We start from the raw sequence: 19,377 nt of genomic DNA on the forward strand, positions 1-19,377 counted from the left end.
CTTGTGCAGTAACCTCTTATGTGGCACCTTCTGGAAATCCAAATACACCATATCCACTGGTTCCCCCTTATCCACCCTGCTCTTTACATCCTAAAAGAACTCCAGCAAATTTGTCAAACATGATTTCCCTTTTATAAAACCATACTGACTCTGCTTGATTGAATCATGATTTTCCAAATGTCCCACTACTGCTTCCTTAATAATGAACTCCAGCATTTTCCCAACGATAAATATTGGGCTAACTGGTCTGTAGTTTCCCGCTTTTTGTTTGCCTCCTTTTTAAAAATAGGGGCGTTACATTTGCGGTTTTCCAATCCGCTGGGACCGTCCCAGAATCCAGGGAATTTTGGTAGATTGCAACCAATGCATCCACTATCTGTGCAGCCACTTCTTTTAAAATCCTCGGATGTAAGCCATCAGGTCCAGGGGACTTGTCCACCTTTGGGTTGGAAGAATGTAATCCATCTTCCCCGAGTTCCCTTTCCCCCCCAGCCTCTCCCTCTCTGCCCCCCAGTCTCTCTCTCCCCCTCAGTATCTCTTGCTCTCTCTCTCCCTCCCACCCTAGTCTCTCTCTCTCTCTCCCCCCAGTCTCTCGCTCTCTTTCCCCCCAGTCTCCCTCTCCCCTCCCCAGTCTCTCTCTCTCCCCCTCCCCCGTCTCTCTCCCACTCTCTCTCTCTCTTCCCCCCACCACCCAGTCTCTCTCTCTCCCCCTCCCCAGTCTCTCTCTCTCTCCCACTCACTCCCCCAGTCTCTCTCTCTCTCTGTCTGTCTGTCTCCCATGCCACCCCTCCCTGCGGCCGAGGGGAGAGGGCCGGGTCCAGGGGTCTGAGCTGGGGAGGACAGTCGGGTGTACTACTGCACCTATTTTCTATGTTTCAGGTCCTGCTTCTCGGCAGTACGCGCATGGAATGATTGGGGGCGGGGCTTGTCGCCTGTCGATCAAAAAAAGCTCAGTCAGAATCACAACCAGTTCCAGTGTTTATATAATCACTGCAGGCAGGGTCCTGACAGTCCCCTGTTGTGATTGCACCAATAATTGCCCAAGTGTTATCAACCCACATAAATATAATCTAACAAAAAAAAACATTTTGACGGGTTCACAACTAACAGAAAACGAAACCACAAAAGAGCAAGGCAAGTTATGGATGAAACAAGACGAGTATGTAGTGCGAGGATCAGGAGCTCGAGGCGCCTGCGCACTGGTGGTGAATGTAGCAGGGTCCCGTGTTGCAAAGTGGGCAGTTTCCGGGATCAGCCTCAGTCTGCAGTTGGAGCTTGCCGGAAAACATGTCGAAGCGAGTGGCTGTGGTGACCGGAGGCAACAAGGGCATCGGGCTGGAGATGGTGCGGGCTCTGTGCCGACAGTTCGACGGGGATGTGTACCTGACAGCCCGGGACAAGGAACGCGGGCAGCAGGCGGTGCACAGACTGCAGCAGGAGCAGTTGCAGCCGCTCTTCCACCATTTGGACATCGACGACCTGCAGAGCGTCAAAACCCTGCGGGGCTTCATGGCCGAGAAATACGGAGGCATCGACGTCCTGATAAACAACGCCGGCATCGCCTTTAAAATGGCAGATACCGCTCCTTTCGGGACCCAGGCCGAAGTGACTCTGGCAACCAACTTCTTCGGCACTAGGAATGTGAGCAACGAGCTCCTCCCCATCATCAAACCCCAAGGTACTGGGCACCATCCTGATTGTAAATGTTTTAACTATAGACAAAACATTTAGTTCGTTTTTGAAACTCATTGTCCAAAGGCATTCACTTCATTTTAGTCTATATGAAGCGCTTGAGAGCTTTTCAGGGAGGCGATCGGCGCGCTACACTTTTTATTCGTTCCTGGAATGTGGGCGTCACTGGCAAGGCCAGATATATTGCCCATCCCCAATTACCCTTGAGAAGGTGTGCTGAGCCTCCTTGAACCGCTGCCTTTTTTTTCCCAAAAATTACTTTATATAAAATTTTCACTATATTGAAAAATAGCTCCGTACCTTGCGGTCAGCAATTCCATACAATTCGTTTGGATGCTGACGGCAGTTCCATACAATGCACTAGCGTGCATTTCATTTCAAGGCACAGTTTAGTACAATCCATAAATCACGTTACATGAAGTACTGTGTAAATAAGGCTGTTACATGGAGCAGATGAGAACAGGTTTACTTTACATTCCAGGATACATTTCAATACCGATGACTGACGAATCACGTTACCTGTAGCACTATGCAGATGAAAGTAGTACACGGAACGGATGGGGATACATTTATATTTCTTTATAAGTTACTAAACAGTGCAGAGACTTTCATTATACATGGCACAACACAGGTGTTTTTCAGTACATGGTGCTCTATGTATACAAGCAGATGAACAAGGACAGCCCGAGGGGGATCTGATTTCATCCCCTGGGTTTACCATGGTGGAAGGGCCTTAAACTGTGGCTCTTCCCCATCGTGCCTTTGCGGCGACTGCACCAGTCTTTAGTGTGTCCCTCAGCACATACTCCTAGACCTTGGATTGCGCCAGACTGCAACACTCGGCCGTGGACATCGCCTTGCTCTGGAAGACCAGCAGGTTTCGGGAAGACCAAAGTGCGTCTTTCACCGAGTTGATGGCTCTCCAGCAGCAGATGATGTCTGTCTCGGTGTGTGTCCCTGGGAACAGTCTGTAGAGCACAGAATCCTGTGTTACAGAGCTGCTTGGGATGAACCTCGACAGCAACCACTGCATCTCCTTCCAGACCTGCCTTGCAAAGGGGCAATCCCAAAAGAGATGGATGACAGTCTTGTCCGCACCACAGCTGACTCAGGGGCAGAGTGCTGTGTCTCTGAAACCCCGGCTGTGCATGAAGGGTCTGACAGGTTGAACCGCTGCATTCTGCATGGTGAAGGTGCTCCCACTGTGTTGTTAGGGAGGGAGCTCCAGGATTTTGACCCAGCGATGACGAACGTCTGGTGATATACTTCCAAGTCAAGATGGTGTGTGACTTGGAGAGGAACGTGGAGGTGGTGTTCCCATGTGCCTGCTGCCCTTGTTCTCCAGGTGGTAGATTTCATGGGTTTAGGTGCTATCAAAAAAGCCTTGGTGAATTGCTGCAGTGCATCTTGTAAATGGTACATAAGAACATAAGAAATAGGAGCAGGAGTAGACCATTTGGCCCCTTGAGCCTGTTCTGCCATTCTGTAAGATCATGACTGATCTTCTACCTCAACTCCACTTTCCTGCACTATTGCCATATCCCTTAATTCCCTTTAATATCCCAAAATCTATTGATCTCTGTCTTAAATATACTCAACGACTGAGTCTCCACAGCTGTCCGGGGTCGTGAATTCCAAAGGTTCACCACCCTCCTGAGTGAAGATGTTTTTCCTCATCTCAGTTCTAAATGGCTGACCATTCTGAGACTGTGATCCCTGGTTCTAGATTCCTCAGCCAGGGGAAACATCCTCCCCTGTCAAGGCCTGGAACAATTTGTATGTTTCAATGAAACCACCTCTCAATCTTCTAAACCCTAGGGAATATAGTTCTCGTCTACTCAATCTCTCCTCATAGGACAATACTGCCCTGCCCCAGGAATCAATCTGGTTAACTTTCGTTGCACTCCCTCTATGGCAAGTATATCCTTGGGTAAGGAGACCAAAACTGTACACAATACTCCAGGTATGTCTCACCAAGGCTCTATATAATTGCAGAAAGAGATCTTTACTCTTGTACTCAAATCTTCTTGTAATAAAGGCTAACCTACCACTTGCTTTCTTAATGTTAACCTGCATGTTAACTTTCAGTGATTCATGTACATGGACTCCCAGGTCCCTCTGAACAACAAGATTTCCCAATCTCACAATGTTGAAAAAAATTCTCTTGTTTATCTATTTTTTTCTACCAAAGTGGATAATTTCACATTTATCCACATTATGTTCCATTTGCCATGTTCTTGTCCACTCACTTAGCCTGTCTATATCAAAGGGTGGTAGAAGTGTGGAATCCTCTCCCATAAACAGCAGTAGATGCTAGCTCAATAATTTAAAATTGAAGATCATTAGAGTTTAGTTGGAAAAATGTATAAAAGTATATGGAGCCAAGATGGGTGGATGGGAGATATCGAAGGTAAATTGAATGGTGGAACTGGTTTGAGGGGCTGAATGGCATACTTCTGTTCCTATGTTAATGGCTATCCTATTTGCTGTCATAGTCATTTGATTGCACTTTTAAATTATTTATCTCAAAAGCATGATCTGCAATAGCCCCACTAGTATGGGATTGAGGTTTGTAGAGCAGCTGATCCCTGACCTAGGGTTTGATCCCTGACCGTTAGCGGATTTCAGCTGGGGTGATGGTTGGAGCTTTATGATTGGCCTCAGTATCCTCAGCATAGGAAGGGAGAGAAGGGGGAAAATAAGTCAAGGTTCCTGCTCCTAAACGAGTAACCCCTGCTGAAAAATGTGTGGACATTGAGATAGAATCAGCAGCGAAGCCCTGATAATTGGATATCGGATTGGTCATCTTGAATGTGAAAAATGACTGACTGGGTGAGGTGCCTGCGATTTGTCAGTACACTTGAAACAATTCCCCACCTTGAGGCATAGCCTTTAGGGAAAGATAAAATTGGAAGAGAGAAAAATACTGCTTTTAGTTTTTTGTGCTCATGTATTTGATTTCCTTTTAAACCTGCAGGGAGAGTGGTGAATATATCCAGTATGTCCGGTTCCATGGCATTACAGCAATGCAGCCAAGAACTCCAAAAGAAATTCCGCAGTTCTACCATCACAGAGGAGGAACTGGTGGAGCTGATGAAGCAATTTATTGAAGATGCTAAAAAAGGGGTACACGTTCAACAGGGATGGGCACCCACTGCCTATGGGGTTTCAAAGATTGGCGTTACAGTCCTTTCAAGGATCCATGCCCGAATGCTGAGTAAGGAGAGAGCGGCAGACGGGATCCTGTTGAATGCTTGCTGTCCTGGTTGGGTAAAAACAGATATGGCTGGTCCCAATGCCCCTGGAACTGCAGAAGAGGGGGCTGTGACCCCAGTTTATTTAGCTTTTCTACCAGCAGGAGCAGAAGGTCCACATGGAGAGTTTGTAAGTGATAAAACTGTTCGGAAATGGTAAGCCTTAAGGTTCGGGTCATGGGAAGACATAAAAGATGGAGGGTACAATGAGCCCAAGATTATGCTTTATATAACTAACAAAAAAAAAGATGGAAATTATTGCACACTAATTCTTTTGTTTTCATGCTGTGTTTGCATGATGATGATTCTTACACAAATAAATTTTTGTCTTGATATTTTCAATAAAGTTGACTTCTTTTAACCTTGAAGCGATTTTGACTTTTATTAATAATAGTTCATACTAAAAATGTTAAATACTTGGTAATCTTTTAAAACCCAGTATTCTGATCATTCTGCATTCCTGTGTCCTCAACGTTATGATACATCTGCGTGCTTGGAGATGATACTAATCTTGAAGTTGTGTTAAATCGCGTATCATGGAAGGTGATTTACTCCATCCTAGCAATGAAGTGATGGTGCATTGAGTTCTGCCTCGAAGTGGTGGGACTTGGATGATCTAGTCTAAATTTCCATAGGGTACATTCCTCCTCTCAGCTAGTAATTTTGTTGATTTTAGGAGCAGCAGTGAGTTGCTTTGCCAGAGGGAGGGAGAAAAGTGCAGACGGTAGTTCCAGTGCAGCTGAGGAAAATGCTTAACAGATCACCTGTCTACCACTGCCTTCTCTGATGGGTACTTTGGTATATATGCACATACGTGTGAGTCCACGCACATACAAATTAGGAGCCTAAAAAAATGGCAGAAAACTTGAGCGGAGGTAGATCTATATTATATATATTTCATGATGCAATGTAGAAATTACACTTTAATTTCTATTATGATTGTTCTGGAAAAAAACATCAGTGGAAGTCACTTGTAGTCCACGATATGAGAATTCTTTAATATAAGCTTGCAGGGGAGAGCTTTCGGAATGTCCGAAGTCTCAAGTTTACAGTAGTCGTGGCAATGTATTTATACATAATCAAGTGGAAGCAAAACTTGACAGTTGACAAGGATACTGACAGTTGCTCAATTGTTAATTACTGATCAAGTAAGCTTTTAGCAGATATATTCTGTTATCTCAACTGTCACAGTTTCCAGGGCCCTTCTGTTTGTCTTTTGTCTCTGTAACAAGGTTTCCTGAAACGTCTTTATACCAACTGTTACTTATGAACTGCTGACACTATGGTTCTGTCTGTTTTGGTCAAGCCTTGTAATTATGGTGGCGGTCTAATAAATGGCTTCCAACACAGCTACAGTGTTTTACAACAACATTCCCAGTAACCCTCAATCCCTCCTGTTGGCCCTCGTCAGGAATCCTTTTTCTACCCAACAGCCACACCCGGATGTTCTACCTATGGCTTCATATCCAGGGATCCTCTGGACAGCCACAAGTGTCGCATCCCGACTATTCAACCTCTTATGGGGTCACCAGTGTCCTAATGACCTGGTTATGCCTGGGTATAAACTACCTCTACGTATTCCTTATCTCTATCTGCCCAATGCCCCACCCATCTTGGATTGCTCTAAATACTTTAACACGGGCCTGGATGAGAGGTGTGCTTTCCCCTTTTTTCCTTACTTGGGTTATTGCTTTAGCCAATCTTTTTGGCTTTCCTTAGCCGGGCTGGTCCACAGATGTCATGAAAGAGATATACAACAATCAACAGTTGAATCACCACAAACACATGCGATATTATGTGGATCCACGGATGGATCTGAATGTTCAGTCCCCAGTCCCACAAGTCATCCCACCAAGTGGTGACCTTAATTTCCTCTATTTCCTTTTTTATGTCCTTGTTCTGTTGCTGGAGTGTGTAGTACATCTTCTGGGATTTGGTGATTGTTTTCCGTAGCTCCACCATGTGTTCTAGAAGTGGGGGCATTTTGTACCCAGATTTGTTGTAGTTTTGTAATTTCTTGTTGCTTTCGGACACCTGGATTGAAGTGGACTCTCGTCTGTGTATATCGATTAGTTCTTCTTGTCCAATCCTTACTGGTACCTCTGGGGTGAAACAGAACACTGGGCTGGGATCTCACAGATCTGGTCTGCGTACTCAAAGGTTTTCTGGTTAGTGGTTACACAGTACTCTCCTTTGTTGACATAAGCAGCCCGCGTTGGTGTTAAACGGGCTCCAACGGCCTCCATAGTACAGTTTATCCCTTTTTGATATGTTAAATCCACAGGTGACAATTGGGTCAAAACTCATTTTATGAGGGCATACTATTATTCCCTGACTGGTGGCACAACCTTCCAACTTGGTTCCTGCTAAACTATCTTCATATGTTACTGCATAGGGTAATGTCTCATGATAGGTTATATATGTATTTCCCTTAATGATGTAAGAAAGACTGGTATTAGAGATTCATTGATATATATTGTTAAAAGCTCCTCAAATGTACACGAATGCAGTCAAAAATACCAAACTAACACGAGCTGCTCGCCAAGATCACATAATAACAAAGTAGAAATTGGAGTCAGCTTAATCAAAACTAAGACAACACAGTAGCATTAATAAGACGGGTCCCGAGGAGATGAAGGAATTTATAAACAAGATAACATGGATAAGCAGGCATTGATGGGAAATGATTGGAGACAGGAGTGGCTACATGCTAACTCTGGTCTGAGTGACAATGGTATTTTGACCATTAGAACGAATTAAACAAGGTGATTTTGTTAAAGACCATATATGGACACTGGCCAAATCAACTTTTGATAAGAAATTGGTTAAAACATCGATACTCAAAGAATACTCTTGCACACAGACGGCTGGGATAGCAACGTACAGATTTAGGACAACATCAACCTGTCAACTGTTGCTATTTGTTAAGTATACTATTGTTGTGAGCTTAATAAATCTAATCTATTGCACAAACCATACTGACTGCTGCCTATTGGTATTATCTTATCAAAGAACCCCTAAAAACTCTACATCGGACACCCCAGATGGGACCAAGATAAGCAATCAGTATTGTGTAATCGGTTAGACTTGGATCAAGTTATCACTCTCCAAGAAGGACTAACCCAAGGGGAAGTGGGGAATGCTCTCAAATTGCTTGCCGATAGTTTTGATGTTCGAGATCTGTAAAGAAGAGTTTGGTTAACGCGTATAAGAGTAAATGAGTAACCAAAGGAGACAGAGTCCCCTTTGAAGAAGTGATAAACGTTATTCAAGAATGTGTGAGTTTAAAAAAAGTTAAAGGTGATAAAGCTATGAGGTTACTTGCCTATGAATACTGTAAGAAACAAAGTAAAGAGATAAGCTTTGTCCAGAAATGTGAGAGTCTCAAAAATATTAAATGATGTTTACCGTAAGAAACAAAGTAAAGAGATGACAGAGGGAGGGAACAAACCTCTTCCGAGAAGCATAAAGAGTGGGAGATGCAGAGGCAAAAAGATCAGAGAAACTTACGTTAAAACTGACATTTAAGCTGCTGTGGGAAAAAAAAGATAACATTTATTGAGTGAAAGGATGTTTAAAAGTTTCAGTTTGTATGAAAGTGTGTGTGTGTGTGTGGAAGTTTTCCTGACTCTGGAATATTTGGGGTGGGAGTTACTGAATTTTTCATTTGTCTGAAAGCCTGCCTTTGAAAAGAAAAATGGTTGTATGTTAGTTTTAGCTCCACCACTTTTCGGACATGGAGCTGAAAGCTTTTTTAACCCTTTGTGATGTTGTACTGGATCTGGGAAAATATGAATAAACTGAGTGTTAAAATGTTCATTGTGTTCCTAGAATTGAATGAAACGCACAAAAGATGGGTTCTTTAAGAAAAGATAAAACTTCAGCATTGAAGTTAAGTTGCTAAAAAAAATGAATTGTTTTAATTGGATTACAAAAAAAATGTGATTGTCTTATATAGTTTAAATTAAAAATGTGTGGTCTCGTTTTAAATCAATCTGAATCATAAAGCGCTATCTTTTCAATTTGGGTATTGCAAGCAAATCAATTTGAATGTTTAAAAAGCACCGTCTTCTTTAGTGCCCTTTTTTAAAAAAGAAAAGCCTACATAAATTTCTCGGAGCTACAAGCTAAGGGAAGCTCCGCCCTCCTTTTCCTTTTGTGTAAAATGTGTGACATTTGTTAAATACAAAAACTAATAATTCTCCAGTTATATTCAGTATTTTTACAGTTAATTGGAAAGGCATCCAAAGAAAGAAGAATATGGAAACTGATGTAATTTACTATGTTATTTTGTTTTATCTGCTCTGTATTATGTTTAGTTAATAACATATTGGCTATGAAAAAGATAATAAAAGACACCCTATGTTGATGATTTTTGCTAGGAAAAATAAAAGTTGCCGTTTGGTTGTTTGGAAAGTTTTATTTAAAATCACGAAAGTTTCCATTTCAGTAAAAGATTTAAATGAGAAGAGTGGCACTGTTTGAATTGGACATTTGAGATGTTTGAGATGATTTTGGGTGTCTTGGAAAATCTTGGGTTTGGAAACCTTTTTAAAATGGATGATGCTGGGCAGTTTGGAAATAATGCTGGAAAGTTTAGAGGCAATCTAAAATGCCGTATTCTCTGATGAGAAACAGTTGTGCGCGAAGTGGGGAGATTGAGATGAATAGTGAGCACTTGTCTCATATTGGGAAAGGTTTTCAAAAAAAAGTAGTGATGTCATGCCTTCTTACAAACCTGCAAAGGAGTCGCCCCTTTCTGCTGCCAGCTGTTTTATTTAGTTCACCAAACAACTTTAGCATTGCTGCATGAAATTTTAAAAATATTGGATATTAATTTTAGCTTCTTAATTGTAAGTGAATGCTTCCCCACGTGCCAGAAGGAAAATAAAATGAACGGGTTATAAAGAATTAAAAAAAAAATGTGCTAATGACTGGGACCAAGTTAGAACGTTTGATCTGTTTTCTATGATATTTAATGATTTTGGACAGTAAAGCTCCTCCAGGTATCAGGAATGAGATATGAATGGTAAGTAATGGGATGTGTAAAATGGAGCGAGGAAGTGAATGAGGGTATGAGATAGAAACAGGATAATTGCAATTTCCTAACCTTCTAGTGAAAGTTAGCAAAGTGTAGCTAAGAATAGTAAACCAATGGCTTTCTCTTCGAGATATTTGTGTCCTTGCCTATGTACCTTTGAAGAAAACCGAATTTAAAAGTCTGGCCACTGTCCAAGATATCGGGAACATGCAGTGGAAGATAAGCAAAGATCTGAAGACAACTACAATCTTTTGATAAGATCACCTGAAAGCCCGAGATGGCTTGTAGCGAATGGCATCGACATCAGAGTGCAGACGTGATTTGTAGTATATGAAGCGATTAACATGCAGAAATGCATGGTGAATTTGCACTGAAGAACGGGTCTCAGATATATTTGACAACAGCAAGACATGAAATGGTTAATGAGGCTCAGGAAGTGAGACAAGTTTTTAAGCATTGACACATACTCTTTTGAGAAACTATCTAATTAATGAAACAATCCGGATAGTGTTAAACTCACTGGTACTCTAGAGGGATTGAAGTTAAAGTGGAGAATTACATGGATTTTGGATTGGAATTGAAGGATCAGGAGAAATAAATTTAGCGAGAATTATCCGCAAGATGGATACAAGTAAAACTGAGATCTAGAGAATCTTTTAAATCTGTGACTTGTTGATTAGATGTTAAATTTCAACTTTCTTTACAATGTCTGTTTTCTTTGTCTGCATCATTTAATTGTAATTGTGTTTTGTAGGTCACAGAGTGGGAAAAGCCAGTACGAATCCAGTATGAGGTGGTTTTAGTGGTGCCACTTGTACCATGCTTTATGGGTCCAACAGGACCGGTCTCAAAATCTATGTTTAAGTGAAACCAACAGTAAATGAGATAATTAAATGTAAGCTGCACAATCTTAAAAGATTTTCTAGATCTCACTTTTACTCGTATCCATGTTGTGGATAATTCTTATGTTCGTATTATTTCACATGTTCTGGTAGTTCTCCAACTTGTAATGATAGTGTATTTGATATATCATCATCATAGGCAGTCCCTCGGAATCGAGGAAGACTTGCTTCCACTCCTGAAGTGAGTTCTTAGGTGGCTGAACAGCCCAATACGAGAGCCACCGACTCTGTCACAGGTGGGACAGATAGTTGTTGAGGGAAGGGGTGGGTGGCACAGGTTTGCCGCACGCTCTTTCCGCTGCCTGTGCTTGGTTTCTGCATGCTCTCGGCGTTGAGACTCGCGGTGCTCAGCGCCCTCTCGGGTGCACTTTCTCCACTTACGGTGGTCTTGGGCCAGGAACTCCCAGGTGTCCATGGGGATGTCGTACTTTATCAGGGAGGCTTTGAGGGTGTCCTTGTAACATTTCCGCTGCCCACCTTTGGCTCGTTTGCCATGAAGGAGCTCTGAGTAGAGCATTTGCTTTGGGAGTCTCGTGTCTGGTTTGTGAACTAAGTGGCCTGCCCAGCGGAGCTGATCGCGTGTGGTCAGTGCTTCAATGCTGGGGATGTTGGCCTGGACGAGGACGCTGATGTTAGTGCGCCTGTCCTCCCAGGGGATTTGTGGGATTTGTAGGATCTTGCGGAGACGTCGTTGGTGATATTTCTCTAGCGACTTGAGGTGTCTGTTGTACAGGGTCCATGTCTCGGAGCCATATAGAAGGGGTATTATTACAGCCCTGTAGTCCATGAGCTTGGTGGCAGTTTTGAGGGCCTGGTCTTCAAACACTCTTTTCCTCAGGCGGCCGAAGGCTGCACTGGCACACTGGAGGCGGTATTGGATCTTGTCGTCGATGCCTGCTCTTGTTGATAGGAGGCTCCCGAGATATGGGAAGTGGTCCACAGTGTCCAGGGCCACGCCATGGATCTTGATGACTAGGGGACAGTTGCGGTGAGGACAGGCTGGTGGAGGACCTTTGTCTTACGGATATTTCGCATAAGGCCCATGCTTTCGTACGCCTCAGTACATACGTCGACTACGTCCTGGAGTTCAGCATCTGTATGTGCGCAGACGCAGGCGTCATCCGTGTACTGTAGCTCGCCGACAGAGGTTGGGGTGGTCTTGGACCTGGCCTGGAGATGACGCAGCTTCCCACTGGTTCTGTAGTTTCATTTCACTCCAGCGGGGAGCTTGTTGGCTGTGAGGCAGAGCATGGCGGCGAGAAAGATTGAGAAGAGGGTTGGGGCGATGACGCAGCCCTGTTTGACCCCGGTCCGGACTGTGATGGATCCGTTGGTAAGGATCGCGGTCTGCATTTGATATATATACCCCATGTAGCAAGACTTAGATGCATAAGCCAGAATCATACCAGATTTCAGAATGGACAAAGTTAGTGTCATGCAGCATATGGATATCAGAGGTAGTGAATTGATCTGGGTATACTGCTAATCCAGATTAAGAGGGCTAGCCAATATCACGATGAGGAGTCGGAAAGAATTCTTCTGCTCAAGTAAGCAATGCAGAAGAGACCCCAGGTGGGGTAGGATCAGGAAAGAACTCGAAACAGAGGATACCCCAGGTGGGGCAGTATTAGAACACTGGAACAGTTAATGGACTATAAGAAAGAGGGCAATCTTCATTTCTGAGTTTTCCTGCTAACAATGCTTGTCAGAAAGTAGATTAAGGTAGTGAAGGAATCAATGTTTAAAACATTTTATCCTCAAGGTGGGGATTGTAAAAAAGACTGGTATTAGAGATTCATATATATATATTCAATTTGTAGTCATTGACCAACTAATCTTACCCATGATTCTCTGGGCATAGGCATGTTAGAAGCTCCTTGAATGTACACGAAGGAAGTCAAAAATAACAACCTAACACGAGCTGCTAGCCAAGGTCACGTAATAACAAAGTAGAAATTGGAGTCAGCTTAATCAAAACTAACAGAATACAGTAGCATAAATAAGACAGGTCCTAAGGAGATGAAGGAATTTATAAACAAGATAACACGGACAAGCAGGCATTGATGGGAAATGACTGGTTATAGGAGTGGCCACATGCTAGCTCTGGTGTGAGTGACAATTGTATTTTGACCATTAGAACCAAGGTGATTTTGTTAAATACCATATATGGACACTGGCCAGATGAACTTTTGATAAGAAATTGGTTAAAACATCGATACTCAAAGAATACCCTTGCACAGAGAAGGCTGGGATATCAACGTACAGATTTAGGAGAACATCGACCTGTGCACGGGAGTTCCAGGGACCTGGGCCTGCGAGCTTTTGTCCTCAAACCGACCGGTAAGGACCTGAGCCTCCGTCAATTGGGGGTCCTGGTTCTGATTCTGCTTCCTGAGAATTTTTTTAATTCTGGAGCCCAGGACTCTAATTTTACTATCCAGGGTTGCTTATTCAATCGTATTAACTATTGAGGTTCCAATGTTAAATATGGCCGTCACATCATAAAGTGTATCTCTCCTGTGTCGCCTTTTGTGGCGTTAGCCCCGTGCACGGCCGTTCCCTTTAACCCCTTCCAGCACTTGTCTGGTTAGTTTTTGATACAGCTTCTGGGTTTTATTTGATCACCACTGGGGAAGACCTATGTCTGTCAAGTCTACTACCACGGGTACCATGGTGCACATGATCATTTCCTGTCAGGACCAAAATCAACCCATTCTTTTTTCCCGGTGTTTGCTTTGGACATCTTAACGGATAAGGGTATGTTATCATTTTCGTAGGGGACGTCGCTGGAGATGGAGTTGGTCGCTGTCTGTGTGTGAGTATTAACACGACTGGCTCAAAGTGACACATCAGCCTATTTGGCACGACGTACATTAGCATAGTACCTTCTTGCTTTATATTGGTACAATATTGTTCTCCCCAGTGTTCTATATTATTTACAAAAAAGAGTAATTTCTCACCGTTGTCTTTGCAACCATCCCCTTCTGGGCACTGCAGTGACTGAGGGAAGACATCGGATGCCAAGATTTGAATGCTGTTGCGACTTGTAACTTCTTATTACATTTTGCTATTACCTTGCCCGTTGGACATTTGAAACATACTTCTTCCCCTTGTTCTAAATTTAATTGTGTTCTACTCTCGCCCTGCATAACTTTAGCCTGGTTGGGCCATTCAGTCTCTTGTACACACGTTAATTCTTCCTCCATCTTTTTGTAATCCCATACTATTGTATAGGGCCTCTCATCCGTCCATTCCTCCCCTGCCCCCCAAGGGGAAGTCCATGTCATACCGTCGTGACTATTTACCGTCCCGTGTTTTGTTTCTCCCAGTGTTTCCAGGATGATGTTCAGTCGCCGCATCCTTTATCTGCAACAAAGTAATTAAGGCATCGGCTGGTGGCCCTCCTATTGGCTGAAACAGATTTTGACTCAATTTCAAATGGTTTTACCTGTGACCAATGTTTCTAACATCCCCCTCCTCTCATGTCTAAGCATACACACGTATTGCTAGTCATGAGAACCTGAAGTAGACCCTTCCATCGTGGAGCAAATCCAGGACACTCAGAAGTTTTTATATACATCACCCATACCTGTGGCACATCCCGGGAACTAGATCTCCCACTTCTTTCCAAGTCAGACTCCTGGGCTTGATCCCTAACCTTTGCCCTTTTCACCTTCAGCTGCTTACATAACTCTTCAACATACCTCCTAATCCTATCTTTAAGTGGTCCGCTATCAGTATGCCTGGAAAGTACTATCTCTGGAAGTCGCATTACACAACCAGTCATTAATTCAGATGGTGTAAGGCCAGTAATTCTATTAGGGGTCGCCTGTAATCTCATCAGGATGGATGGGCGAATGTCAACCCATGTCTTCCCTATCTCCTGAATGGCTTTAGCTATTGGTTTTGAGGGTTCTATTCATCTTTTCTACCATCCAGGGACTCTGCGGATGGTATGGGATGTGAAACCGTTGTTTAATTACTAATAGTTGGCATGTATTCTTAAGGACTTCACCGAATCTATATGTAGGGGCATTCCCCAATGAAGGATTACCTCCTCGACAAGTATTCTCGCGATGGTGAGTGCGGTGCAGTCACGAGTGGGGAAAGCCCCCAACCATCTAGTAAAATAGTCCATTATTACAAAGCAATACGACTTCCTCCTACTTTTGACAAGGGGGCCTGTGAAGTCCAGTGGGCCTCTGGGGCATTGTTGATTTCCCATTTTAACTTTAATTGGACATCCAGTGCCATGCTGTGTGCATATAAGGCATCTCTGGCAATATTTGGCGGTGTCTCTGCCTATCCCGGACCACCACCTGTTGCAGTTGGTACAGCATCACATTTCTTCCCTGGTGACCATCTCCATGATAGATCTGCAATAAATTTTGTCTAATGGAATGAGGGACCACAACACAACCGGAGTCACTCTGCCCCCAGATTGAATCTGGTCCCTCAATTGCCCCATTTTTATGCCAGCCCTCTTTTTCTTCTGCAGGGGTATCCCCGTGGAGTTCAACAATATTCACTTCTTTAGAACCAATAGCACTAGCAGCAAATTGAGTATGGGTTTGTGCATTACTATCCATGGCTTGCTTAGCAGCTAAATCTGTGTACTCAATGCCTTTCTGTATCCAACTTTCTGGTGGGCTTTTACTTTAAGAACGACGACTTCACTGGGCAAGCGGGCTGCTTCCACAAGCGCCTGTATAAGATTTTCATGTTTAATATGCCCAACTCCTGATGTCACAAATCTCCCTCCTGGCTATGCAGCCATATAATCATGTACCACCCCAAAGGCATAGCGACTATCAATGTATATGTTAACTCGTTTGTTCTCCGCCCATGTTAGGGCTTGGACTAGGGCAACTAATTCCGCTACCTGGGCTGACAGTTCGCTGCCCAGGATTCCTGTTTTAATTACATCTCCATCACCTGTAATGACTGCCCACCCAGTATAAGGGACTCCATCTACATACCTCCTAGACCCATCCACAGAGGTTTTCAACTACTCCTGCCAATGGTGTATCCTTGACCCCACAATTCTTCTCCGCTTCTACTATTGACTCACATTAATGCCCTGTCCCTGGGGTCAGAACTCTAGTTGCAGGGTTCACCCCATGGTCTCGAATAATTTGAATGGATTTATTTTTGGAATAAGCACTGCTTCCCAGACTGCCCATCGGCTGTCAGAAATGGCCCTCAACTTTCCTGTGTTCAATAGTTCCACTAAAGTATGCTGGGTGTGTAATATGGTCTGTCCTGTCATCACGACTGGCTCACTGACGCAAACTGCCCAGGCAGCACAATCTAAGGCTGTGACGCATCGGGGCAGTCAGGCCGCTACCGGTGATTGACAGATGGAGTAATAGGCTACTGATCATTTCCTATCTCTGTGTACTTGTACCAATATAGCATTGTAAAAATCTCCTTCATTATCACAGTAGAGGTGGAACGGTTTACTCATATCGGGCAACCCCAAAGTTGGGGCACTAGTCAGGGCTTGCTTAACTTGCGTATACACTAATTCCTGTTCCAGTCCCCAGGTGACTGATTTTAATAGGGGCTTCCCTCCTTTAATGCGATCCTGAATGGGGGCTACTAAGGACGTGAACCCTGGGATAAAATTTCCGGCAATAGTTAAAAAGTCCTAAAACTTGCCTGACTTCCCTTACATTAATTGGTCTGGGCATTTCTTTGATTGCTGTCCGTCGGTCATCGGACATAGCTTTATGCCTCTGTTGGATGGTATGTCCCAGGTATTGCACGGAAGTCTGACCTATCTGTGCCTTTTTGGAGCTTACTCGCAGTCCTAATTTCTGGAGCGCCTGCAGGACGCACATGAGTGCACCGCAGTGACCCAAGAAGCGAGTAACAGGTCATCTACGCATTGGAGGACCATGCTACTACAGGGGGTCAGATCCACCATTGACAGTACTTCATTCATTATTTGGTGGAAAATACTCAGACTATTATGGAACCCTTGAGGGAGCTGAGTCCAGGTATTCTGTTGATCATCTACCGTAAAGGCAAATTTATTCTGAGAATCCTCATCTAACGGTACCACCCAGAACCCATTTGCTATGTCTAAAACTGTAAATTCTTATGTTCCAGACTGAGTCCATTCAAAATTGTGGCCGGATTCGTCACTATTGGGAGCAGCGTGTGGTGGCCCGGCTGAGAAATCAGCGAGGTCCCGGCCTGCAAGACCATCAGCAGGCCGGGGCCATGAGAGGGAGCAGCGTGCGGCGGCATACCACTGCAGGGAGCAGCGCGTGCTGCTGCAGGAGGGCGATGGTGACTGCAGTGCGGGCAGGTACAGCAGGAGTGGTGAGGTCGGGACGAAGGAGCGGCAAGAGTTCGTAGAGGGATGTGATCGAGGCCTAGGAGAGGCGAGAGTTTGGGGCCCAGAAGAGGTGAGGGGCCCAGGGGTAGAACGGGCTAGCCCACACTGCGATATGTGTGCGCACTAGGTCCATGCAGCAGAGCTGGGCTCCAGTCGTCTTGGTTAATCCTTGCCACTGGACCAAGACCTAGCTCTGTCAAGCCCATGTGGTGGCTGGTGTGCAACGGCCACCACACGTTAAAAAAATCCAAGCACAGGCATCTTCCACCCTTCAGGATGTAGTTTGGGATCCGGAATATCAATGAAACACCTGTGAAGTCATCCGCTTTAGGAGTGGAAACAAGTCATCCGTGACTGATGATTGGGTGTAGGCAGGGAGGGTACATTTATTCAGGGCTGTAGAGTCAATAGTCAACCTCCATGACCCACCGGGCTTTTTAACTGGCCATGTGGGGGAATGTGTCACGGAAGAGGTTTCCAGCAATATTCCTCCTTGTACAAGATCCCCCACTGTACCTTATACCGCAGCTTTAGCTTCAGGATTATGGGCTAGAATTTCCACTTTTTTTGCATGCTTAACGCCCACTTAATGTCCATTTTACCGCTGAAATTACATATAATGCCCATATATCGTCCATTTAGCCACAAAATGGAAACTGACGGCCATTTTTCGGAACCTTATCGTCGAGTGTTACTTGCCCCATGTGCGTATCGCCGGGAAAAAATAATACCGCCCGCCCACTTTTTTGGGGCGGAATCTTCAGAATGGACGGAATCAACGCCCATAATATCGCCCAGCGTTAGTTTCCGCACGGAATTAACGCCGAGATTCAATAATACTGCCCGCCAACTTTTTCTTGTCGTAAAGATCACATTTTCCGAAACTAATGGCCATGAGATCGCCCAGCGTCACTTTCGCCACCTCGCACACATTTTGCCCACAATATCGCTCGCCCAAAAAAACGCCCATAAAAAGTGGAACTAACCAGAACTAATCACAGTGTTATGCACGCCATGTTCTACATCACGTGCATCCTTTAAAAGGCTGCTCTGCTTCAACGTCGGAGGAGGTAAGATGTACTCTGGAGGTCTTTGGAGGTGATATGAACATCTGTACAAATATCTTGACCGTACTGTGACCGATTGGAATTGAAGAGGTGTCTTTGTCGGGGCATTCCTTGTTTGTGACCAATCGATGGAAAACAGAGAGCTTCTGCAATGGGGCCTGTCCTTTCTCGCCCTCTCTTGGTGACCAATTACATGCAGCAGACTCGAGATGGCAGAAAGTACCCCACAGCATTATGTGCCCAATGTAAGACGTGCCAGACTGATGAGGAAGACCAGACGTTACACCTCCCACAAGTACAGGGATGTGATCTTAACTCGACTTGCCCGACACCACCTGCCTTCGGAAACTGCGCTTCCTCAAAGAGGTTATTACTGAGGTATGCCAGCTCATAAGGAGAGATCTGCAGCTTGCCAGCACCATCAGTATTGCACTGTCCGTCGAGGTCAAAGTCACTCAGGGCACTGTCATTCTACGCGTCGGGTTCTTTTCAGGCCTCAGCTGGTGACATTAGCGGTCTGTCTCAGCATGCCACACATTGCTGCAGTAGACAGGTCCCTGCATGCCACATATTGCTCCATTAGACAGGGACTTGAAGCCCTGTACACACGCAGGAGGGACTTGATCAGCTTCCCTATGACTAGGGAGGCACAAACTGAGAGGAATCGAGGATTCTCCCGAATTGAAAACTTCCCCAAGGTGCAGGGAGCAATAGACTGTACGCACATCGCGATGCGGGCACCTTTTTAGGATGATGAGGTTTTCAGGAACCGCAAGGGATTCCACTCCCTGAATGTCCGACTGGTTGTCGACTACCAGCAAATAATTCTGGCAGTGAATGCTCAATTTCTGGGCAGCAACCATGATGCTCACATCCTGTGTGAGAGCACTGTTTCTGACTTGTTTAATAATCAGCCACAAGGTCAATGCTGGATGCTTGGTGACAAAGGATATGACCTCACCACCTGGCTGATGAACCCTTACGTGATACTCACACTGAAGCCGAGAGTCGATACAGCAAGAACCACAGAGCCACTCTCAATATCATGGAGAAAACCTTTGGAGTGCTTAAACAG

At 44.5% G+C, this 19,377-nt stretch overlaps 1 protein-coding gene across 1 annotated transcript; it reads left to right on the forward strand.

Moving 5' to 3' along the window:
• Nucleotides 1-1,222: 1,222 nt before the first annotated feature.
• Nucleotides 1,223-5,314, forward strand: cbr1 (carbonyl reductase 1). Its single transcript, XM_070893825.1, has 2 exons — nucleotides 1,223-1,678; nucleotides 4,670-5,314. The coding sequence occupies exons 1-2, from the start codon at nucleotides 1,288-1,290 to the stop codon at nucleotides 5,104-5,106; spliced, it is 828 nt and encodes a 275-aa protein (XP_070749926.1). The 5' UTR covers nucleotides 1,223-1,287; the 3' UTR covers nucleotides 5,107-5,314.
• The last annotated feature ends 14,063 nt before the right edge of the window (nucleotides 5,315-19,377 follow it).

The sequence above is a fragment of the Pristiophorus japonicus genome, chromosome 11 (assembly GCF_044704955.1).
Source record: "Pristiophorus japonicus isolate sPriJap1 chromosome 11, sPriJap1.hap1, whole genome shotgun sequence".
In the NCBI taxonomy this organism is placed as follows: domain Eukaryota; kingdom Metazoa; phylum Chordata; class Chondrichthyes; family Pristiophoridae; genus Pristiophorus; species Pristiophorus japonicus.

What these genes read in the sequence shown, in the direction of transcription:
- cbr1 (XM_070893825.1), top strand. Translation starts at nt 1,288, where the DNA reads ATGTCGAAGCGAGTGGCTGTGGTGACCGGAGGCAACAAGGGCATCGGG. An exon ending in CCCCATCATCAAACCCCAAG is followed by an intron (nt 1,679 to 4,669) that starts GTACTGGGCACC and finishes TTAAACCTGCAG; the next exon opens with GGAGAGTGGTGAATATATCC.